This window comes from Lepidochelys kempii, chromosome 22 (genome assembly GCF_965140265.1).
Source record: "Lepidochelys kempii isolate rLepKem1 chromosome 22, rLepKem1.hap2, whole genome shotgun sequence".
Lineage (NCBI taxonomy): Eukaryota > Metazoa > Chordata > Testudines > Cheloniidae > Lepidochelys > Lepidochelys kempii.
Genome location: NC_133277.1, coordinates 14679671 through 14704527, shown reverse-complemented (window position 1 = coordinate 14704527; position 24857 = coordinate 14679671). Strand labels below are relative to the sequence as shown.

Below are 24857 nucleotides of genomic sequence, written 5' to 3'. Positions count from 1 at the left end.
ACATCGGTTACAGAGCAAGACAGCTGATTGTAACAAGTTGGGTAAGAAAACAGGATGTGCCTTCTGCAGGGATGGCCTCAAGCTCCCAGCATTGCATGTGCTGGCATGTCCCACTCTGAAAGCTCCAGCACACTGCACAAACTGATATATTTTGTTTCTTGATTGTGCTGACAAAAGGGGAAGTGATACGGGCCTGCCTGTGTGTATACAGATCTATTGGGAACATCCTGATTTACACTTCAGATTGTCTAGTTGGCTTGATATTTCTCATAGCAATATTACAAGAATCCAGAGTAAAATGCAACAGCTCAGGTCCCCAGATACAAAGCCCTATCATTGATGTTGAAGGAGCATGCCTCAAAATCTAGCCAATGCCGCAGCATGATGCTGGGGCAAGCTGCTAGTTGGAAGTGCCTTCTTTTGGACAATATATAAAACTAAAGTCTGGAAGATGTATGGTCATTAAAGTGTCCATAGTATATGAGAAAACAACTGTTAACTGTTGCTTCTGGTGTCCTGGCTCACTTCTGATTTGGGTAATTCCATTCATTCCCTCTGAAGCTCCAGTTTGATGGGGATTACTCCACACCCTATGTAACTTTGAGCTGTCAGCTGCTGTGTTCCACCCCAGAGGAGGCTGCATTTCAACCACAGGTGAAGTGGTTCCTGGGTCTGGCTTGCAAAGCGCTTTGGGGTCCTTCTGGCTAGAGAACTGCAGCTCCCTAGCAGTATAAACGGGGCAGGAGAGCAAAGGGCGGACCTGGCTTCGAGCATCGCTGCAGCTAAATAACCCAAGGGCAAGTCAGGGGCTCTGCAGGGCGCGGGGCTGAGCTCGACGGGCGCTCGCTGGTGAGCTCCCGGGGCTCGGCGGGGCGGGAGCCCGGCGGGGGACCCTCCCGTCCCCCGCGAGCAGGCAGCGTGCGCTGCGCTCTCCCCGCCTCCAGCCGGGCTGCGCTCCTCCCTCCCCGGCTTCTGGCTGCGCTGCGCATTGCGCTCCGGACTCGGCTGCAGGAGGCAGGTAGGGACCGCTGCCCGGCCTCGGGGGTGGCGGGAGCCAAGCTGGGGCGCTGGCGCTAGGGCGGAGCCCCGCCAAGCGGGGTCGGGAGCCGGTGGTCCGGCCGCTCCCCCCGCGCCCCCGCCCGCCCGGGACCTCTCTGGCTGTCCCGGGGTGGGATGCTCCCTGCGCGGGTGCCTCGGGGCTGGGGCACTGGGGAGGAGCCTCGGCGCAGCGAGCCCGCTCCTTCCCCACGGCACAGCCCCGGCGGCTGGGACAGAGGCGACCACCGGCTTCCACCCAGCGCCGCCGCTTCTCCGTGGGGCGCACAGGCTGCTCCCGAAACTCAGCCGGGGCTCGCTTGCGGCTGTGCCCTCCTCCCCCTAACTTCCACAAGCCAACAGCCGGCTGGCGCCTGGAGCAGCCTCGCCCTTCATTCCCCAACATCCACCTTTGCTTTTAAAACACATCTCCCTTTGGACCGGTCCAGTTCAGGGGTTCTCAGCCTGCCTGGGACAAGAGAGACTGAAAACTGAATTCAACTATATATCCAGAAAATAGATTTCCAAACGGGTCCATACCTCTGTTCGAAATTGTTTAGGGGTCTGCCAATGAAAAACGGTTGAAAACCCACTGATCCAGTTCACGGGGGCGGCACATACGTTTTATTAAAGAGCGGGGCGGGGGGCGGAAGGAGAGCTCTTTTGGGCACTGAGTTAAAGTGCCCAGATAGAGACTTCCAGTGAGAAAAATCTGGCCCTGACCAGCAATCCCTGCTGCTTTGATTCTTACTCCCCCAATCGGCACAGGGGAACCTTGAAACTGATGAAGTGTTGTGCATTTCTTTGTTTGATAGTTTTTTCAGCGTAGAAAGACCTTGCAAAATAAATGTTTACTTATACCAGGGGTTGCCAAACTTACTCACCCTCCAAGCTGCATATGACAATCTTCAGAAGTTCAAGAACGGGGCATGACTGCTGGGGTGGTGGGGTTCAGGGCTTCAGCCCTGTGGGGAGGGGGATCTTGGGGCTGTGGTCTGCCAGGAGGTGTCTGTCTGGATTTGGGGCTTCAGCCCTGCTCCTGCTGAAGTCCCGAGCACTGGCAGGAGTGCCCCACAGGGTTGAAACCTTGACACCCTCTTCCTTGCTGGGCAAAAGTCTGAGGTGACATGGGGTGGGGGGGAAGACATGGGGCCACATACCCTCCCCCCAGATTTTTGCCAGGATTTGCAGGCTCCCTTCAGTCACAAGGTGCCACTGGGCCCCCTCCCTGCACAGCAGCTGCTGGAGCTGGCAAGCTGGGCTGTGGGGAGAGGCAGCAGCAAACAGCTGGGATCTGCAGGGAGAACCACTGAGGGTAAGAGGGAGGGCGTACCTGGGAGGGGCATAACTCAAGCTGTTGGGGGGGGGGCTTTTAAATTGTTCCCCCCCCACACTCTCAACGGGCAACCATCCTCTCTCTGGAACAAGCCCCTAGCCCCACCACCATGCTGCAGCCAGGGCAGAAGCCATGAGCTCCACCCCCTTCTGGTAGGCAGAGAATGGGGATGCAGGGGGGGGGGCTCTGCAAGGTGCACTTTAACTGTAAAAGAGCAGCAGTTTGGCCATCCCTGGCTTATACAGTAAGAGGCAAATGCTGTCCTCCACACGGAGCCTTCACTTAAGCACCTGCATTTAACAAATATGCCCAGGTTTATTAGTGACTTCAGTCTGCACTGTTATGGTGAGTAGGGTTGGGAGGCAGATAAAGTCCTGTCTGAGTGGAATAGGTTTGAAGGAGGCACTCCGTGTGCTCTGAGCTGTTCACAAGAAAAGTAACATTAATGTGTATTTTAACAAAAGACTAATTGCTGTACAATTGCAGCATTTTGTTTCATCTGCCAGTAATGATGCTGTGGATTTGGAGGAAATGTGGCAGTCTAGTGTTTGAGGATGGTTAGTTCCATGGAAAAGAGTGACATTTAATAACATGAGAGCAATGTGCAGAAAGCTTCAGTTTGAATCTAATTTGTGTAGAATTTCTCACCCTTAAAAAGATGCCCCTAATTAGCTGACTTTTAACATAAATTGTGTACTTTAATTTATTTATTTAGATTTGAATAATAAAGGATGCTCATAAAATACTGAATCATAGAAATATGGGACTGGGACATGCATAGGTCATATAATCCAGTCCCCTGCACTGAGGCAGGACCAAGTATTCTAGACCATTCCTATAGGCATTGACCCCAGCAATTAGACTTACAGTTGCAAATAGTGGCCACTTAACACATACAAATAATGAAAAGCACTTTTCATCTCCAGATCTGGTGTTTGCTGGTATGATCAGATTTACCAAGGAAACATTACTGTGGTTAGTGGAAAGGCATCTCAATCTCAATTTGGAGGTGCCAGGTTTGTCACCTCTGAAGTGTCAAACCCGCAGGGCAGCTTGGTTAACGTACAGTTTTGCTCATGTTCTCACCAGTTTACAGAAATGCTTGTGTCAGACCAGTGATGAAATGTCTTGCAGCATTTCACAAAGCCAAGAAAATAGACCTAGCTGTTGCCTGAGTCAGTTTTCAGAAGGGTTTTACTTCTGTAAATTTAAATAGAGCAACCAAGAACAGTTAATTCCAAAATATAGTTCAGAAAACTGACAGAGTTTCATTAGAGTACAGACCAGAGAGCACGTTTGTGTTCTTGTGGCTCAGGAGAGAAAAATGGAAAGTAACAAGAAGGGAGGGTTTTAAGCCATGTGAGGTAACCTGTGCTGTGTATAGTTTGCATCCGATGAAGTGAGCTGTAGCTCACGAAAGCTTATGCGCAAATAAATTGGTTAGTCTCTAAGGTGCCAAAAGTCCTCCTTTTCTCTTTGCGGATACAGACTAACACCGCTGCTACTCTGAAACCTGTCAGTATCTTTAATGGTTAGCAAAGCTATTAAGGATGCAGATGGAGGTTTCCCTGTGGCAAAGCAGCAGGGAATCCAAAATCCCAGTAAATCCACAGTGCTTTGGACTAGACTTTATCTCTTCCTACCTGAGCTGAACACTCATTGTCAGAGTGGGCCACTATTCAAGGCTAGCCATAATGAGGCATTGGTGTTTTCCAGAAAGGAATTTAGATTTATTCTACCATCAAACTCCCAAATTTGTTTGTATAGTTACTCTGGGTGCCAATTTGTTTTCCTCTTTTGTCTGTGTTAGATGTAAAAGCAGCAAGTTGAGGACAGTTCAATAGTAGGATATAGACCATTTGGTTATAATCCCTTTACAAATTATTAAGAGTAATAAAAAAGGCAATTTCTAAACACAAGATATAAGAGCCAAGAAAGAGTAAAGTGGTAGACATAGAAAAAAAAAAGTAAGAGCGGTAAACAAGCCTATTTCAGAAGGAAATAATACATTCAGGAAAACTCGCAACTGCCTACTGCTCCTCATCGAGAGAGAATACCAAGCGATCTGCAGTCTCTCAAACCACCCTGAAATAATTCTCTATTTAGGCAAATTATTTGACACCCCCCATAATTATCCTTCACTGTACCACTTGTAATTGAGGCACAGAGGAAGAGAAGTGTTGGTATCTCCTTCTTGCACATATCCTCTTTTCAATCAGTGATGGTGAAAAGTAGGGTACAGAATACAAACCTATATCCCCATGGAAGCCCCACTCTGCAGATTTACCAAGACGGTATCTTGGAAAGAAAGTTCCCTTACAGGGAGTATTCATGAAACCAGGCCCACTTCAACTCCTTTCCTACAGCCATACCTAGTTAGCTGAGCACTTCTCACAGAAAATCCTTCTAACACTTATACCAAGTTGTAGTTTGCCCTTGAGTGGAGAATTAGTTAACCCCATCTGAACCCTCAGTGAAAGCAAGTTAGATTATGAGATATACTTTTGGAAGCATGCATGAGTTGGGTGTTACTACAGCATTCCCCAACAAACAAACGAGAGCCATCTCACATCATTAGTGTTAACAGGAACAAGGGAAATGATTAATATATTTTTATAGGAGAACAAACGTTTCAGAGGTTATGTACAGTGTGAAAAATTGCATATGCCTGTGAAGAATTCAGCATATAACAATACATAGTTAGGTACCGCATCTTGGAGATTACAGATTGTGGGTTTACTTCTACAGCAATATATCCAGACAGCTAAGAAGCTAATTCTTACCCTCCCGATATGCTTACTACTCACTGTGATTAAAGTGTGACCAACACCTCTTACACTGGAGAGGGGAATATGAACTTTAGGCCTGTGGCCTTTTGGGAACTATAATTTAGTAATTGCGTTATTTGTATGTAGACACTCATTTGCAATCTGTTACAGAAGATTGTGTTTTGTTTCTAGTTAGTTAGCTAGACAGTTAACCATCTAGTGAAGAGAACCCATTGAGGACATCTGTCACCCTACAGTTCATGGTAATTTGGGGCTCAGATCTACCTAGTTTTCAATATCTTTACTTACATGAGGAGTCTCAAGCAACAGGAACAGCAATCTCAGTTGCCAAGAGGAAGAACAAACACTGAAGATTTAATTAAGGACATCTGAAACTGGGCCTGTCTGAAACTCACTCTTCTGGTAGAGTTTAGTCACAGCTAGATTAGCAGGAGAGCAAGCAGGAAAAGATTAAATGTAGCAGTACTCTATTGGGCAGGAGTTTTAATGCCAACTTTTGCTCTAAATTAGCTGATCACTTCTTAAACTGTACAGTAGTTTATTTTTTTGGCACTTTAGCTTTTAAAATCTCTTCTATAATATCCCAGCCTCTTGCCAGACCTGGTGTATTGCACTGTACAACCAAGAAATGTGCCCATGCATACGTACCTACGTGGATTGGTCTCTCTGTTCTGGTCACCAGAGTATTCGGGTTGCCACCATTGCCAGCTAATAGTACTAACAGCAATGGAATTGCTGATTTGGAATCCTGAAACCTGTGGGTCAAATCCCAGGCAGGAGAGGTGACCACATCCCATACGCCTTTCCTGACATGCTGCTAGCACTGAAGACAGGGATGTTTGTGAACTGCATAGAGTCTCCTCAAATCAACCTGTAAAATCTGAAGTCAGACAAAACAGAAGAGTATGGAGTAGCTGTACGTAAAGTGAACAGGCCTGGCAATTTTATGGCCATTACTCGTATGGGCACATGCGTTAGCAGCAGCTCTGGCTCACCTTGCCTTTAGGTAGGAGGGGGAAAAGTCTACTTGTCTGACTGCCATACAAGGTCACTTGAAGAGGCTGTTGCACAGCACGAACCTCTAAGAACATGAACGATCTAAGAGCACCTCAGTAGTTTCAAGTTAGCCATGAAGAGACCAAAGCCCTGAGGTAAGTGGGAAAGCGGGATACCGGGAGGAAGCACAGGCAGGAATGTCTGTGAGGGGAGGGCTCCTGCCTCATATTGGCAATGAGGGGCGATCAACAGGTTATCTCAAGTGCTTATATACAAATGCACAAAGCCTTGGAAACAAGCAGGGAGAACTGGAGGTCCTGGTGATGTCAAGGAACTATGACGTGATCGGAATAACAGAGACTTGGTGGGATAACTCATATGACTGGAGTACTGTCATGGATGGTTATAAACTGTTCAGGAAGGACAGACAGGGCAGAAAAGGTGGGGGAGTAGCACTGTATGTAAGGGAGCAGTATGACTGCTCAGAGCTCCGGTACGAAACTGCAGAAAAACCTGAGTGTCTCTGGATTAAGTTTAGAAGTGTGTGCAACAAGAGTGATGTAGTGGTGGGAGTCTGCTATAGACCACCGGACCAGGGGGATGAGGTGGATGAGGCTTTCTTCCGGCAGCTCACGGAAGCTACTAGATCGCATGCCCTGATTCTCATGGGTGACTTTAATTTTCCTGATATCTGCTGGGAGAGCAATACAGCGGTGCATAGACAATCCAGGAAGTTTTTGGAAAGCGTAGGGGACAATTTCCTGGCGCAAGTGCTAGAGGAGCCAACTAGGGGGGGTGCTTTTCTTGACCTGCTGCTCACAAACCGGGTAGAATTAGTGGGGGAAGCAAAAGTGGATGGGAATCTGGGAGGCAGTGACCATGAGTTGGTTGAGTTCAGGATCCTGACGCAGGGAACAAAGGTAAGCAGCAGGATACGGACCCTGGACTTCAGGAAAGCAGACTTCGACTCCCTCAGGGAACGGATGGCCAGGATCCCCTGGGGGACTAACTTGAAGGGGAAAGGAGTCCAGGAGAGCTGGCTGTATTTCAAGGAATCCCTGTTGAGGTTACAGGGACAAACCATCCCGATGAGTCGAAAGAATAGTAAATATGGCAGGCGACCAACTTGGCTTAATGGTGAAATCCTAGCGGATCTTAAACATAAAAAAGAAGCTTACAAGAAGTGGAAGGTTGGACATATGACCAGGGAAGAGTATAAAAATATTGCTCGGGCATGTAGGAATGTTATCAGGAGGGCCAAATCGCACCTGGAGCTGCAGCTAGCCAGAGATGTCAAGAGTAACAAGAAGGGTTTCTTCAGGTATGTTGGCAACAAGAAGAAAGCCAAGGAATGTGTGGGCCCCTTACTGAATGAGGGAGGCAACCTAGTGACAGAGGATGTGGAAAAAGCTAATGTACTCAATGCTTTTTTTGCCTCTGTTTTCACTAACAAGGTCAGCTCCCAGACTGCTGCGCTGGGCATCACAAAATGCGGAAGAGATGGCCAGCCCTCTGTGGAGATAGAGGCGGTTAGGGACTATTTAGAAAAGCTGGACGTGCACAAGTCCATGGGGCCGGACGAGTTGCATCCGAGAGTGCTGAAGGAATTGGCGGCTGTGACTGCAGAGCCACTGGCCATTATCTTTGAAAACTCGTGGCGAACCGGGGAAGTCCCGGATGACTGGAAAAAGGCTAATGTAGTGCCAATCTTTAAAAAAGGGAAGAAGGAAGATCCTGGGAACTACAGGCCAGTCAGCCTCACCTCAGTCCCTGGAAAAATCATGGAGCAGGTCCTCAAAGAATCAATCCTGAAGCACTTGCATGAGAGGAAAGTGATCAGGAACAGCCAGCATGGATTCACCAAGGGAAGGTCATGCCTGACTAATCTAATCGCCTTTTATGATGAGATTACTGGTTCTGTGGATGAAGGGAAAGCAGTGGATGTATTGTTTCTTGACTTTAGCAAAGCTTTTGACACGGTCTCCCATAGTATTCTTGTCAGCAAGTTAAGGAAGTATGGGCTGGATGAATGCACCATAAGGTGGGTAGAAAGCTGGCTAGATTGTCGGGCTCAACGGGTAGTGATCAATGGCTCCATGTCTAGTTGGCAGCCGGTATCAAGTGGAGTGCCCCAGGGGTCGGTCCTGGGGCCGGTTTTATTCAATATCTTCATAAATGATCTGGAGGATGGTGTGGATTGCACTCTCAGCAAATTTGCGGATGATACTAAACTGGGAGGAGTGGTAGATACGCTGGAGGGGAGGGATAGGATACAGAAGGACCTAGACCAATTGGAAGATTGGGCCAAAAGGAATCTGATGAGGTTCAATAAGGATAAGTGCAGGGTCCTGCACTTAGGACGGAAGAACCCAATGCACAGCTACAGACTAGGGACCGAATGGCTAGGCAGCAGTTCTGCAGAAAAGGACCTAGGGGTGACAGTGGACGAGAAGCTGGATATGAGTCAGCAGTGTGCCCTTGTTGCCAAGAAGGCCAATGGCATTTTGGGATGTATAAGTAGGGGCATAGCGAGCAGATCGAGGGACGTGATCGTTCCCCTCTATTCGACATTGGTGAGGCCTCATCTGGAGTACTGTGTCCAGTTTTGGGCCCCACACTTCAAGAAGGATGTGGATAAATTGGAGAGAGTCCAGCGAAGGGCAACAAAAATGATTAGGGGACTGGAACACATGAGTTATGAGGAGAGGCTGAGGGAGCTGGGATTGTTTAGCCTGCAGAAGAGAAGAATGAGGGGGGATTTGATAGCTGCTTTCAACTACCTGAAAGGGGGTTCCAAAGAGGATGGCTCTAGACTGTTCTCAATGGTAGCAGATGACAGAACGAGGAGTAATGGTCTCAAGTTGCAGTGGGGGAGGTTTAGATTGGATATTAGGAAAAACTTTTTCACTAAGAGGGTGGTGAAACACTGGAATGCGTTACCTAGGGAGGTGGTAGAATCTCCTTCCTTAGAGGTTTTTAAGGTCAGGCTTGACAAAGCCCTGGCTGGGATGATTTAACTGGGAATTGGTCCTGCTTTGAGCAGGGGGTTGGACTAGATGACCTTCTGGGGTCCCTTCCAACCCTGATATTCTATGATTCTATGATTCTATGAAGGCAGGGAGACAGAACTGCAACCTGTAAGCCACAGAGGCCAGCAGGTTTGTGGAGATAATCTCCAGGTTTGAAGATGTAAGTCTTTTGGTGAATAAAGTTTGGTAACATGGAAAATGAGTTGTTATCCTCTGGGTGAAACATTTTAGCCTCCTCTTCTAGATGTCTGCTGGCTCTCTCTAAAGAGGTCGCATCAAGGTCACAGAGCCAGAATTCAACCTGGACTAAAAATATGGTTAAAAACCTGCCCATGAGCAAATCTCCACCACTGCAAAATAAATTACATCCCCCTTCCCTGCTGGAAGCACTGCACCAGCCCAGCCCAAGATGTTTCACACTATCAACTAAAAAGATCCCTAAAACTTTATAGGTCACACTAACATCCGTAGGATCCCAAATTGGAAACAGTTAACCAAATGCACACAAGGTAACATAACTTTTTGCTTGCACAGTAGGGAAGATTAAATGGTGACATGGCATTTTGCTGAGCTATCACCATTTTAGGTTTCTTATGAGCAATTCATTAAATGAGTGACATTTACAAATTTGTAGCTCAGTAGTTTGAGCATTGGCCTGCTAAACCCAAGGTTGTGAGTTCAATCCTTGAGGGGGCCATTTAGGGATCTGGGGCAAAAATTGGGGATTGGCCCTGCTTTGAGCAGGGGGTTGGATTAGATGACCTCCTGAGGTCCCCTCCAACCCTGATATTCTATGATTCTATGAACTACTGTTTAATTAGCATAAAGCACTCCGGGTCTTATTCTTTGTTGCCCTATGTCTTATGACATCATTTACACCACTGCAAGAGTGTAAAAGGTGAAAAACAGCATCAAACCATAATTCTAGTATTTTACATCCAGTGTACACTGGTTTAAATGACACAAGGTACAAGGTAATGGAGAAACAGATACTCAAGAGTCTATGACGGGCACTACAAAAAGTAAAATAAAATAAAAATCAGTCTGCCCTCTCCCCTGTACTAAGTGGTAACGTCAGCCCTCCCACTGATGTGTAGTGAAACACTTCAGTCTCCCTCCCAGCCCTGTTGTGGGCATAACTGTGCACCAGCTGAGAGCAGAGAACTGGCCCAAGTTAGCCCTCTAGATCTGGAGGGTGAGAAGTATTGTTCCCATCTCTGAACCCTTTCCCTTTGCTCTGTTCAGAGTGAAGATGAGCTGTGAAGAGATCCGTGTGTTTGCAGTGAAATTTGGGCAAGACTTTGACCTCTATTTTGCAGGTAACTCTCCTCTTTTATAACTGGATGGGGTGTGCATTTTGGGATTTCTGTGCAGCTGATCAGCACTTGCCATGCAATTCAGTCCATTGCTGGGGTTGATTTATGGACTTCTGTAGCTGCCCACTTTGCTTCTCCATAACCTGTGAAGCCTTCAGAGCAATACTGGTCCTCACAGCTTGGCGAATGACAGTTCTGGGTCTCTGAGTCAGTCTTCCCGACATGCTCTTTAAGAAGTTAGTGGAGCCAAACCTGCTTCTTGAGATTCAAGCGAACACTCTAAGGGCTTGTCTTCACATACAGTGCTACAGTGCAGCTGTGCCCGTGCAGCTGCACCCCTGTAGGGCTTTAGCGAGGCCACTGCTATGCTGACAGGAGGGCTTCTCCCATTGGCAAAGTCCATCCACATCCCTGAGCGACGCAGTTATTTTGATACAGGTCTGTCATGTAGACCTGGCTTGAGTCTTCTGTAATTTCAGCTGTTAAAATGCTGAATTGTTTTTAAATCACTGTTATTCTGATTTCACTTCAGTTTCCTCATAGGCATCAATCTGGAGCATTGCAGACTCAGTACCTCGGTTGATGGGCTACTTGCTGCTTATACGACATCTCCAGAGAAAGGATAATTGGAAGGGGTGATGGTTGTGGTGGAGGTGGGCTTTCCAGCTTACACTGGGGAATGAAACTGGTTAGAAAATGATCTGTTGTTTGTATACAGTCTAACAGTTTTTTCTCTTCTCCCCTTTCGTCGCTCGCTTGGAACACAGATGATGAAGGTAAAGTTGAAATCTGTTTGACATTTATGACTCTGGACTCAGCTAGTGCTGATTCTGCTTGCCATTCCCAACACTGTTGGCTAATCCCCCCCATGGTGTTCATCAGTATTTGGTGGTGACCTTAACACACGAGTGGTGGGCATGGGAAAAACTCCCTCCTTCCTGAGTTCATTAAGTGACTCCAAGTCAAAGATGTTCTGCAGCTGAAGCAGCTCACCTGGCACACAGGTGGCTTTGAGGATCGGGGAAAGGCCACCTATAGGATACTCCACCCACTGTCCTTACCTGTATTTAGCCTTCTCTTCTGAAGTCTAAACTGGAAGAGCAAATGCACATCCTGGGCCATCTTCCAATGATGGAACATGTAGAGCAGGGCTCTTCAATCTATCACATGGAGGCTCTCCCTGGGCACAAACTGGTTGGTGGGCAGTTTGGGGACAAGAGTAAAGATGGAATCCACTAATCTACTTAAGTCCGTGCTGCGATCCACCAAACCCAGTAAGCACCTAAACTCACTTGGTGTCGAAGTTTTTCAGAGTAGAAGTTTCCTAGATGCCTAAGTTTCTGCCTCTAGGGCCCACACCGCTGCCTCACACTAGGCGTCCAGACATCTACCTCCCACCTAAGCCCTGGAATGATTCACAAACTGGGAGACAATAGGTGGCTAAATGCCTCACCCAAGAGGCCCAAGCCAGCAGGTGCCCTCTGAGCATGCCTACTTGATCGGCCCCATTCAAAATTCAAGGGAGGAGGAGAAGGTACTGCCTCCATCCACTCTATAATTTCTATCACGAAAGAGTCATTTGGCCAGAGAGCGAGAGAATAAGTCTACTACCCAGCTCTTTGGACACCCACCTGAGGGGCAGGAGACCCTGGGTCCAATCAACCTGCTCCAATCAGTCTTTCAATATTTATCCACAATGGAACAGCTTCAACAGGAGAGATGGAGAGAACCTTACATCAGAATTAGTATCCCATTCTTCAGTGGTTAGCGCATCTCCTGAGAGGTGGGATACCTCTGTTCAAATCCTTTCTTCCCCTCTGTCAGGGAGGGGGGAACTGAATCTGGGCCTCCCACATCCCAGCTGAGTGCTCCAACCACTCAGCTAAAAGTTATAAAGTGGGCACCACCAACCATTTTGTATGGAACTAGGTCAGGAGACAGGCTAAAGGGGCTTTCTGGCACTCTTTGGACTATACCCAAGTCCCTAGTTGTTTCTGGGAAGAGTGGAGTTAGTTGTGACTGTCTGATTAATGTATATATTAAAAGGTCTGGAATGCGACAACTGGAAGAAGGAACACTCCCTACAGCACCAGATCTTTCGAAACACATCTAATCAGGTACTCGTGGTACAGCCAGGACCAGAGAATACTGTCACGAATGTATTTGAGTCTATGGCAGATCAAGAGATGATACCTGGTATGATACTTCTGGTTTCTACATGTCCTATAACAACTGTTTCCTCTAAGCTGTGCGCGTGCACACAGATCCTAAACCCCACTCACACGGCAAAACCCCGCATGCACAAAAATTTGCACAGAAGCACAACAATTTAAACAGACGCAATTTTTTGCACACACGGCCTGTCAAAAATTAGAGGGAACATTGCCTGTAACCATTGCCCCAGCTCTTCATTCCAGGTACGCTTTTGCCCCATGTACCTCTTGGATTACCTCAGCTAGACCCAAGTTTAGCAACAGTTTCTAGTAATTGTAGTTTGTCCTTAATGCCAGCTAAGAACAGAGCTAAGCTCAGATAAAAGACATCAATCCTCGCCAAAAAAGATTTTGCACATTTTGGAGGTCGGCCAATCTGAGTACAGCTTCACATCACAGCAGAAGCCAAAGATCAGAAGTTCTAGCTGTGGGCAGACAAAAGATCAGGGAATTCCTCCCCCCCACCTACGCCCAAACATTGTCCTGTACCACACCTATGAAAGAGACATGTGGCTCTATAGCCTGAAACTAAGCCCAGGGGCTAGGGAAGTGCTGCAAAGATTTCTAAAGACCTCTATCACAAGCAAAGTTCTGAATCCCCATTTTGTATTAAGTGTCAGTGAGAAGCATCATTTTATATTGAACAAGCAAGGCAACGTATCTGGCACGAAGAGCAATTCGTCAGTCTCTTTTGGTGTGCATCAGCACCATCTCTACATGCCCCCACTTTTTTCAGTTATTCGTTCAGTGCCAGATTTCCAGATCCTGTTTACATTCAACATGAGAAGGAAATGCAACCCTCACCTTGTGCATGTGCTCCAAGGGATTTGCACACTGACATCACACTCTCTAGCCCTTAACTCTTTTGCCCACAAGATAACAGAAGTCCAATTGAATTTTTGTCATCAGCAGTCACAGGGCAGTACACAAAACAAATCCCAGCTCCATTCAGCTGTAAGGAAGGTCATGGACAGAGGCTGCTTGTGGTGGAGTAGTAAGATGCCTGGATAATAAAACTGTTGGAACCCCTTTACGTCTGTTTTTAAATGGCTGTTTGCAAACTTTCTGCACAGGTTCCTAACAGTAAGTACTTTGTGTTTAGGATGCGGAGTGCATTTCACCATCCATTATTACAAAGACTACACATTGGAGGAAGGGTTGCCTGTGGCATTCAGTGTCCTGGTAGAAAACAAGACTTACTGTATGTACTGCACACATGAAAGTGGGGAAAAGACTATTCGATTTAGGGTAAGTAAATCCCTCTGTTTCTAGTGTTTGCCTTAACTCGACAGTTACATCAGGAACCCAAATTAAGAAAAAACTTAAACATGCTAGACTGTGTTTCTCAAATGTGGCCACCTGGGGATTTTTCTGCGGCCACAACAGCCTCATGGGCGGAGATAGGGATGGGGGACAAAGCAGCAGCCCGTCCCTACAGCTTCCAGCTGTTGCTCTTGGATGCACTGCCTTGATGTTTGCTGGCACCACCAGCAGGGGATTGGTGCCATGCACCGCACAGCCTCCTGGGGACTCCAGGCAGCACATCTTCAGGCACATGGGGCCATGGTTTGTGCTCGATGTGGGAGGAACCTTCAACACCTCAGGCACCTGGTGAGTTCCCAACCCACCTTCCCAGGCGTAGAGGGGCTTCGGGCTTCAGCTTGCCGGGGCTCCAGGAGAGGGCTTCAGCCCCGGGGCTCTGGGCTTAAGCCTCCCCATCCCCACCCACAGCTCCAGTCCGGTGGCGGGCTCCAGACTTCAGCCCCTGGGCCCCAGCTCTGGGCTTCAGCCTGGGGCAGTGAGCTTCAGCTTCGGGCTTCAGCCTTGTGGCAGTGGGGCTCCAGCTTGGAAAAACTGTCAGAGGAGCCACCAGCAAGAGTTGGTGGCCGCACTCTGAGGCAACCAAAAAATCTGTTATGAGAAACCCTCTGCTAGAACATGTTAAACTGTTCTTGAAGTAGAGATGTGAAAACTACAGACAAATGTCAAGTTTTTGCACTGGTAGTTAATCTGCATATTTCCTCCATTTCAGGAAGAAGAAGTTCCCGGAGAAATTCATGAACAAAGCAGTGACATCATCTTCATCCAAAAGTCAGTTTCACCAATACACACAAAAGCATTCAAATTTGAATCTTCACTAATGCGAGGCTACTTCTTGGCCTTTCAGAAAGAAGAGGACTTAAGCAAACTGATTTTAAAGCAATGTGAAAATGAAGACCAAGTGGATGAATCCATATATATGACTGTCTCCCAAATAAACTGATTTGATAACGTACCATACACAAGCAATATCTTGGCCATTTTTATCCAACTTTTATTACATAAGTGGTCAAATTATCTCTATGCTAAACTGTGTAACCACTCGAACACACAGCCTCCGGGCACTGAGTTAAATTCCTCGGGGTTTGTGCTGAGTTTATTGACTCCAGGACTAACACTTTTCAATTCTTACCTGCAGCTGAGAGCAAATACTGAAACATAAATTGGCGGACATGGAGCTTAGGAATTTTATGATCATAGAGATGAACGTCTGTTGCTAGTTACAACGGCTTCTATGGTAAGGCTGCTATTACCACAATGCCTTCTCCAAAAAAATAAAGCAAGTCTTTGCATAAAATTGTCATTGCCAACTTTTTGAATTAAGTATTACATTTGGAATTAAATGAACTTTTTGATTTTTTTTTTAATGAAGTGTCCATTTATGTCTCCCTCTATCACAACACGTAAAACTGAAGTAGATTTTGCAGACTCCTATGAGGAAGACTCGCTGTCTTTCTATCCATCTGTGCCGTAAAAGGATGGGTCCGGGTCCGACAGACTCCGTTTTGTACTAGGAACTGACCACATGGCTAACCTTGTCAGCTTAGGCACATATATAAAGGGGAAGAAACCGTATTTTAAAAGGGGGTGTTATGAAAGGCTACATCTCCCCTACACGCTAGGGGTGTGATTTCCCAGCTCATTTACCTATACTTGTGATAGCTAACGCACAAGTACGAATAGTAGTGTAGCTGCAGGATTGGGGGAGCAGCAGCATGTCTTAGCCATGCTGAGCACAAAACCCGTGGGTACGTACTCAGCCCTACTAAGCCATGCTACCTCAGATACTCTGTACACATGCTAACTCTCATCAAGCTACCTAGCTTACAATTAGATATAGCCTGAAAAAGGTGGGCTGTCTGTCATCATATATCAGCAGGAAGGACCCTGCCTAGCCTAAATGCTGTCCCAACCTCAGACTTCCAGAAGGGTGGAGGTCCGATTAGGGGAGGAGGCATCTCAGGACTTTTAGTTTATTTTACTAGCTCTCTGGTGCTTTATAAGAGCACTGACTGTTGTTAAGAAACTTCTTTGCTAAGCCTGTGCTCCTTGCTTTCCTGTCACACTGTCCCCAAAAGGGTTAAACTAGAATGCAGAGTGCCTACAGCTAGGTAGAAGGGGTGTGGGGGGAAGAGAAGGGTATGAAAACAGGTGCAAGGTCTGAGGCAGCTGGACTGCAGAGTGCCACATCCTGAGGAAGAGGTTAGAAAAGAGGGTTGAAGCTGGGTATAAACTCTACAGCCAAAGATCTAGAGACCGGGACTAGACTTAGCCCAGACCCAGTTGGCTTCAGAGTACACTTATGACACACCAGTGATCACACAGGAGTGAGACAGGGCTAGGCTGCACCACACGTCACTACACAGAGCTCTACTGGGCTTGTGTAGTCGTGGCAGAGCGCTGGGAGAGAGCTCTAAAAAATCCACCTCCACAAGGGCCGCGGCTCCCAGCGCTGGTGCACTGTCTATACTGGCCCTTTACAGCACTGAAACTTGCTGCGCTCAGGGGTGTGGGTTTTTTTGCACCCCAAGCGAGAAAGTTGCAGCGCTGTAAATTGCCAGTGTAGACAAGCCCTTAGTGACAATAGCCACTTTATAAAAGGCTAGAAATTTGTATCTGAGAGTGGAGGAGTTGCCCTCTAAACTGCAGGCATGGAATTTGCCGAGCCATGAGAGCTGCACCCCAAATATAGAAGTCCAACTACACGTATGGGGGACAGTAACTGTGAATCAATTAAGAGCAGGCTCTCACCACTATCTTTCACACCAGCCCAAGAACTCAGTTGGGGCCCATTATCATTCAAACATTTATTATGCTGGACAGTTGGCAAAGATCCCATAAATAACTACAGATGACTCATTTCTATGGCTATTGCATCCTCCCAAGCAGGAAGCCATTATACTGACAGGCAGCCAGCTGCAGTGATGATTTCACACAAGAACACCCATATTTGAATTCTTATCCCAAAGACAGCTGTGATACTGACGCTGCCCTAAAATGCTGAGTAGATTCTAAAACAAATGAGATTTAGACCTTATGTGTAAATCTTAGTAGTCAAGAAAGGAATTAAAAATTTAAAACCATCTTGGGTAACATGAAACAACTTCATATTTCCAATCATTAGTTAACGAGACTGACAGTAAAAATAAATGTAGGCAATTTTCTTGCTTGAAAAATCCCATATAAGTCCCCCCTACCCTCCATTAACCTGGGCTTTGGAAACCTCTACACAGTCACAATGAGCATGTAAATCAGAGATCACTCTCTTTCCTATTTATTAACAAACAGAAATAAGTATGATGTTGCAGAGAGTTTAAAATCCACGTAAGGTGGCAGAATATGGCCCCTCTTCACATAGGTTGAGGGTTTTGGGTTTTGCCATTTGACTTCAAGACTGTCTCTCCCCTGTGGAATCACACAGGCAGTACTCAGGAAAAGTGGGTGGGTGGGTTATATTTTCTCCATGAGAGAGAATGCTGCTGACAGAAACAGACAATTTCCATTTGCACTGGTAAACCACATGCAGCTCATAAGTCCTGGAAATTAAGCTGCATTGAAACATTCTTTCCTTCTGTGTTTAGAATGGTTCATAAACAGAGGACAGTCTCAGTAACAACACTCAGCACTGGATCTATTCAAAACATTGCATAAACAATGATTTCTTCCTAAAATAATACCTTCTTCAAGACAGAGTGGTGAGAAGATTTTAACTGTTTATAGCAGATAAAAATGACTGTCAGAATCACACACACACCCAACATTTGTAAATTCTTTATTGTATAGATTAACAAAAAGTCTTCCCTTTTTCAAACTGACTCTCAGGGCCCACTCAGAACATTATGTGAGGCACCTTGTGTACACTTCACTAATTGGAACACTGGAAACAATGGCTGAATCTTCCCACAGCCAAATTCATTTTACAAAATGGGCAATTAAACAGTAATTACACTGCAGCGATCAAAACAATGCAGCCACGGAAAGGGAAAATGGGTTGCAGCCATCCAAGACTGTTCCTGATACAATAACTCTACTAATTCAACCCCAATTACACTGTAGCTACATTAATTTACTCTTGTCTGAATCCAGTTCACATCAGCCTAACTCCTCTCTTCTGGCAGAGCCCCACTTCTAGCCCATTTTTTTGCTACGGATATTGGCTTTTGCAATACGGAGCCAGCTCAAATTGTAGATTTCTACCCATGCATTATGGATTCTTAATTACTGTTTTTCTCTCCTTGAATGATTTAGTAACAATATGATGAAGCAGAGGCAGCAGTGAACAATGATGTTTTGCCAGCAGTTCGGTTGCATCTCAGAGGCTCCACAGCATAGCCACAGCCTTGCAGATACCCACATCGTGATAGTTGAAGTAGCAGAGGCCTGCAAAGGTCACAGCTGAGAGAACATACAGACCTGTATTGGCCAGTTTAATAGATGGCTCCCCATGGACATAGTCAGTTATAACCTGCCCAAGACCCCTACAAAGAAAGAAAGAAAGAAACATGCTGAAAAGAGATCAGAGCAGTCCCTAATCAAATCTGGCTGGCTTTCCTGGCCACCATCTATGGGGACTTTCCCTGAAACAAATGCCCTTGTAACACTCACATGTCTCAGTTTCCACATCATCTGCCTAAACTGAGCCATGTGCCTCCACTACTCAGAGGCTTTTGCTGGAGAAAATGACCCAATTCCTACTCAGCAGGCAGCTGTAGGCGCTCACAGAACAGTTTGTGCTGACTAGTGATTACGGAGCCAAATAAAACTTGGCTACTAACCCTTTTAACAGTATCTAGGAAACACACAGCTAAGAGCTATCCCATTAATGAGTAAATTTCACTCCCAAACTAAGGAACAGTAACAGTGCAGAAGATCTAGCAGGATTCATTGTGCTAAAGCAGCTGTCACTGCGAGGCGGGGAAGAAATACCTGTTTTACCTAGATGGGCATTTTGATAGCCCCGGGTCACCAAAAGGCAGTGAGAGGACTATAATTCACACAGAAGAGGAGGTGGGGAAGTCAGGAAGCTACAAGCCACAGAAAGAATCAGAGGAAGTGCAAGGGGTGACAACTCTCAAACTGCTAGAGCTATGTACTGCCACCAGGTAGTGGAACAGGGTGGTGGTGGGGGGGTCTGATTGGTTCCTATCTGCACCCCTGGCTGTTCTGTATAAAGCCCCATAAAACACAAGGAGAGCAAATATGTATCCACAGGCAGCCCTTATGACCGCACCTTAGATAACTTAGCCTTTGACTGTTTTTACTTTGAATGGCAAAGTCAGCCTATAAATATTACACGCCAAAGAAGCTTGGTCTAAGATCTAAGTGACTTCAGGTTTCTTGTGCAAATAAAGTCAGATTTTGTACTGACACTCACTTCATCAATCATCATGGTTGGCCTGTCAGGAGTGTGTGTTTTGCATGTGGTTTATGACAATACTTGCTGAGTAGAGATTTATACCTGAAGGTCTGAATGTATGGAGGTGCAGTGCAGAGCCATGACGCAGGATTTTAGCACGCCCCCCAAAGTGCCAAGTGAGAGCAAAGGAGAAAAACCAGAGGAAAAGTCTGCAAATGCTGGAGTTTCAGATCAGCCATTAGTATGGGCTCTCTGGTTTGTCACTGGGATTACAGTAGCTTAAAGAGCCTTCCCTTTTTAAATTGTCCCAGCAGCAATGATGCACTTCAAGTCCAAAGCAATGGCTCCAAATGTAATAAAATCCCAGCCCCCCAGTAGGGGATGAGGAGAACACCCTACAAGGGTGCACAGGGATCTTTCACATTCCTACCTCTATCCATCACAGGAAAAACATGACAGGAGAAACAGAGGAATGGCATGACTGACACACACTGGTCACTAGCGCAACAAGCCGGCTGTTTTTAGCCATCTTAGTAACTGAAAGTTCAGCTCCCCTACAGACCTCTAAACAGCTTAAGCCCCTGTAACCTTTGCTTTGGAAGTGGAGAGTTTCTTACTATCAGAGAAACATTTTCAAACTATGAACCCCCATGTGCAGGGGGAGGGTTTCATTTTCTGGCCTTTCTCCATGAGTCATAACAGAAAAGCCAAGACAAAGAGTGTTTATCCTGGAGCAATAGATAAGTGAAACTGAACAAGTTAGCTCTCGTTTTTTTGCTGGGGAAAGCCCCTAATTGTCTGCACAAAAAAGGGTTTTTTTTATTGTGGACATCCAGTTTAGAATTTACTATCCTACTCTTTGCAGAATCACCACAAGGTAGTCATGGAAGAAATGTCAGCATTTGCAAATATTTTTACTCACAAGGAAGCCCAGACAGTACAACTCAGTATCCTGCTACAAACCATGCCATGTCATATGTAATATCCCCTAAAACAGGAACCACCACTGTGACAGTGAAAGGCTCACACACACAGGATGCAGACACCTCTGTAGGAAATCTTAAGTCTGGTTTCATTTCAACACTTCCCTCGGCCCTATAATTGTATTTAGCGAAAGAATTCCTAACAGTGATGATGTTTCAGAGGAGCAGCAAATAGGCAGGACCCAGATTTCACAGCTGCAGGGGGAGCTTCTGCCATTCAGCAAATCACAGGGGTCTGGCACAGCTATGAAGGGGCAAGACTGAGACCTCTCAGGACATTTCTCTTATATTTAGGGAGCACCTTTCATCCCAGAGAATCCCGAAGTGTTTTTCCTACCGATATACAAGCTATATCTAACAATTCACCTTAACTCTGACCCTTGGGGAGTTGTATGCCATGTTGTTGCAACTGTGTCAGTCCCATAAAAGATATTATTACCTCACTCACCTGGGTAGTTGAGCAGTCTGCCACTTTCTAGACATCTGGTACACCATAAGAATGGCAACACTGTCAATTAGGCCTACCACACACCTGTGGAACTCCCCAACAGGAAGAAGTGAACAGAGGAAATTCCAGTGTATGGGAAAGATGACTAAAGAACTACAGTCAATCGGTTGCAGTCAGCAAACAGATATTTCACATGGGCCAAACAAAACACAAACCTACAAACTTCAGGACCTCAGCCCCGTAAGTTCAAGATGAATGCTCAATAAGTCCTTCACTCTCCATCGTCTTCTCACTGATGAGCTGCCAAGCCTGAACTACATCACAGAACCCTGGCAGACTGATACTGCAGTTTCAGTGTCATCTTCCCTTGACTCTTTGCTCCTCTCTCCAACACAGCATGACAGAGCACAAATCTGGAGGTGAAGTAGCCAATCTACTCCCCTCCTGGCTAAAAAGTAGGAGAAGCTCTCTTGAGCTAAAGTCCGCTTAATCTGCAAGGAGAGAGACTATACTCATCTGGGCATCCTACTCATCTATAAGCCACCAGATAGAAAAGTCTTCCCAGAGGAGCAGAAAGAAATGCAGTCTGACCTGGTGATGAAAGTCAGAAGACTCATCATCTTGACAGATTTCAACATTTATACGGATGATCATGTCACTAAAACAATTACCCAATGTCTCCTATTCAAACTTTCCACTATAGGTAATTTCTGGATGCATGCGTACACAGCCACACCATGAAATGAGTATGACACACACACACACACTCTCATGTCTGACCTCCAGGTAGGGAAAAAAGCTCTCTGTTACAAGGCAAGAAACCACCACAACCAAACCCCAGGCCTGAAAATTCTTGGGATCCTGCTAAATTCTAAAACTTAGAAAACTCTATCCAACCAAGAGGCCAAGTAGTACAAGAATTAGCAAGACACTCCAGCCACTCCTTGCTGCTGCCATAGAACACTGTAGCATGATAGCCATCTCTCCAGCCCCCCTGCAGACCACTATGACACTCATACAACCTGCAACTTGAAGAGTAAAAGATAAGAAAACAAACACTGGTGGTGGAACATGCAGCCTGAAAAAGGAAGACAAAAGGAATGTCTACAAATCTATGCCACTACTGTACAGGAGGCAAAGAGCCCACCTCTCCTTTGCTGCAGAGGAAGCAAAGCCATCCTGTATAAAACTTTCCCATACCATAAACCCAGACTGTTCCTTCCAAGCACAGAACCTCTTCATGCTAGGGATTACCTTATTTTACAGAGAAGATCAACCTCATCCAGGAAGACCACGTGGGTGAGCAACAAGGTCAAGAGCAGGACCAGATACACACACCCTTCTTCCACAGAGCTTCACGGAAGTTCTGAAAATCAGGTCACCGCCCCCTGTGACTCCAACTCCTGTCCTTCCTGGATAGGAAGAGACATGGGAACATCCGAGATCCCTACTATCAGATTGTCAATACCTCCTTTGATTAGGAAAATCTAATATGCACCCTAACCCAGGCAATATGCCAACCAACACTAGAATAAACCACTGCTTGACACCAAAGACTTCACGGTGTCTGAGCCCCCTTCGCCTAAGCAAACTAATCTAGTAGCTAGTCAGACAGTCTCCAGTGTTATCTGTCACATGCCAGTATCCTTGATCCCTCTTAGCCAGGACCTGGTGAAGAGAGAGGACTTTTTGCACTGGAAGATTACCTGGTTGTGGACAAGGGAAGTATATCCATAATGCTGAGGGACCGGTCTCGGGTATCTAATACCGGCTCATCACAAAAGATTCCTGTCCCATCTCCAAGAAGCTGTAGTGGGAACAGACACTCCTAGGACAGCTCAGATTCTTCCTCTCAAACCAAACCCAGAGGATTATTATGGGACACTGTTCCTCTACCCCCAAAAACCTTCACCTGGAGAGTTCCACAAGGCTTGATCTTCTCCCCATTCCTTTATCAATCATATCAATACGAAGCTGTTAAAAGAGTTGGTGAGACAACTTGGGCTGAAATGTCAGCAGTACAGAAACAGCCATCTCTATATCCCCTTTATGTCGAATGCAAACAGTAACGTCTCCAAGCTTATTCAATACTTGGTTGAAATCAGCACCTAGATGAAGAGTAACTGGCTAAAGCTGAACCCAAGTGAGACCGAGGCTGGTAGGAAGAGGGAAGTATGCTAAAGTACTTGTCTCTATTAGAATATTCCCCCACTATTGAGGGCAACTGTCCTCAGATTGTCTTAGGATACTTTTGGGCTCCTCAGTGCTTTTGGATGCCCAAATAACTATGGCAGAAAATGTCCACTTCCATCGGAGATAAGGTGGGTGAGGGAATATCTTTTATTGGACCAACTTGTGTTGGCAAGAGAGACAAGCTTTTGAGCTACCACAGAGCTTTTCTTCAGGTCTGGGAAAAGTACTAGAGTATCACAGCTAACTGTGTAGCTCGAAAGCATGTCTCTCTCACCAACACAAGTTGGTCCAATAAAAGATAATCCCTCACCCACCTTGTCTCTCCAATACCCTGGGACCCACATAGCTACAACAACATGGCATACAACAATTCCATCTGTGGCGGATTAGAAGACAGCGCCCCTTCCTGTCAAACAAAGACTTGGCCACAGTGATCCACACATACATGATCTCCAGGCTGGATTATTGCAACTCATATCTAATAATGAAGCCAAAGACCCGTATAGCATTTCACCTAGTACAAAACATTGCGGCAGGTCTCTGTCTACATGATTCCAGTGCTCTGTTCTCTGCAATGGCTCTTCACTGAATATAGAGTCCAGTTCAGAATATGTCCTGACAGTCAAAGCCTTCCATTGGCCTTGCTAAAGCAACCTAAGAGACCTCCAAGGACAACTACTTGCCTGCCAGTCAGGAGAGGCTGGTGAGTGCAGAAAACAGAACTTTCACAGGAGCTTGACCTAGAATTCTTACATCAGACAGAAACCACAAGCCTCAGCACAATCAGAATTAAATGTCAAAAACATTTATTTGACTAGCTTCCCTTCAGTGAGTCATGCACTCGCACATACAAATACTAATCTGATAAAAGTGTCAAACCATTTGTCCTACAGGCTGAAAAGTAAGAATGATGCTATTTCCATTTTAAAGTACTTGGAAAATGCTCAGTTACTAGAATGATGGGGGCTACGTAGACTTAGAAAGGTAACAGATAAACACACCCTCATGGATGCAACATCCTCTGGTCGAAAACTTACAGCAGTTTAACAGCTATACAGCCACAGGAAGTGAAAAATACTGTACCCAACTGAAACTGAAAAAGGAATTTAGGGAGGTAAAGTGGAGTTACCCAAAAAGATATCTGGCCAGGATTCAGGACCAACATCCTGACTCTCGCAAAAATGCCAGGGGATTAACAAGCATGTATAGTCAAGACTGATTTTTGTCTCACCCTAAAGATGGCATCTCCAGTAATACAGTGCCCTCTAATGCTAAGCTGATGCCCAGACTCTGTACTGCCTTTGAGGAAAAAGAGCTACCAATAAAATCCTGAGTTTCCCTTGGAGGTCTTAGTTAAGCACAGATCTGTCCTGATTCTGCTTTAGGGGTATGCTCTGAAACAGTCAGATCTGAAGGCCATATATAATCTACTAGCCAAAGACAACCAATAGTCCCCCTTAGGTAAATTTTCCTACTGTCTACAAAGTATGAGATATGGATAAGGAGATAAACCCAGGAGACAGAGTGAAAGAATGCTCTCCTAATAGGAGTATCTACTCTGCCTTCTAAATGAAGAGGCAAAATGACAAAGAAGGTACCAGGTGTTAATCTGGTCAAGGCTATAACATGCTAAGATGCCAGTAACAATAACACAAGGAATAAGAGTTTTGCTCTTGAGTTTTACCAGGTGTTCCAATGTGAACTTTCTGATTCACATAGATTTGCTGCTCAGCTCCTTTGCATCCAGGACTATAAGCCCAAAGAGTAGCTCTGGCTGGTCCTGGTGAGACATCTACCAGACTTTTTTATACCTACGCTTACCAGTGACTGTGGAGTGTGAGGG

General features: G+C 46.0%; 2 protein-coding genes across 3 annotated transcripts in view; one reads left to right on the top strand and one right to left on the bottom strand.

Moving 5' to 3' along the window:
• Window positions 1-24857, bottom strand: part of BCO2 (beta-carotene oxygenase 2) — an 82669-nt gene that overhangs the window by 51702 nt on the left and 6110 nt on the right. The window lies entirely within an intron of this gene.
• Window positions 923-14989, top strand: IL18 (interleukin 18). Its single transcript, XM_073320811.1, has 6 exons — window positions 923-1018; window positions 10431-10504; window positions 11269-11277; window positions 12548-12697; window positions 13817-13962; window positions 14747-14989. The coding sequence occupies exons 2-6, from the start codon at window positions 10438-10440 to the stop codon at window positions 14975-14977; spliced, it is 603 nt and encodes a 200-aa protein (XP_073176912.1). The 5' UTR covers window positions 923-1018; window positions 10431-10437; the 3' UTR covers window positions 14978-14989.

Bases quoted from the DNA above. Each gene is read 5' to 3' on its own strand.
- IL18 (XM_073320811.1), top strand. From the start codon at position 10,438: ATGAGCTGTGAAGAGATCCGTGTGTTTGCAGTGAAATTTGGGCAAGAC. The intron at 12,698-13,816 runs GTATGATACTTC...CTTTGTGTTTAG, and splicing joins AGATCAAGAGATGATACCTG to GATGCGGAGTGCATTTCACC. The intron at 13,963-14,746 runs GTAAGTAAATCC...CCTCCATTTCAG, and splicing joins AAAAGACTATTCGATTTAGG to GAAGAAGAAGTTCCCGGAGA.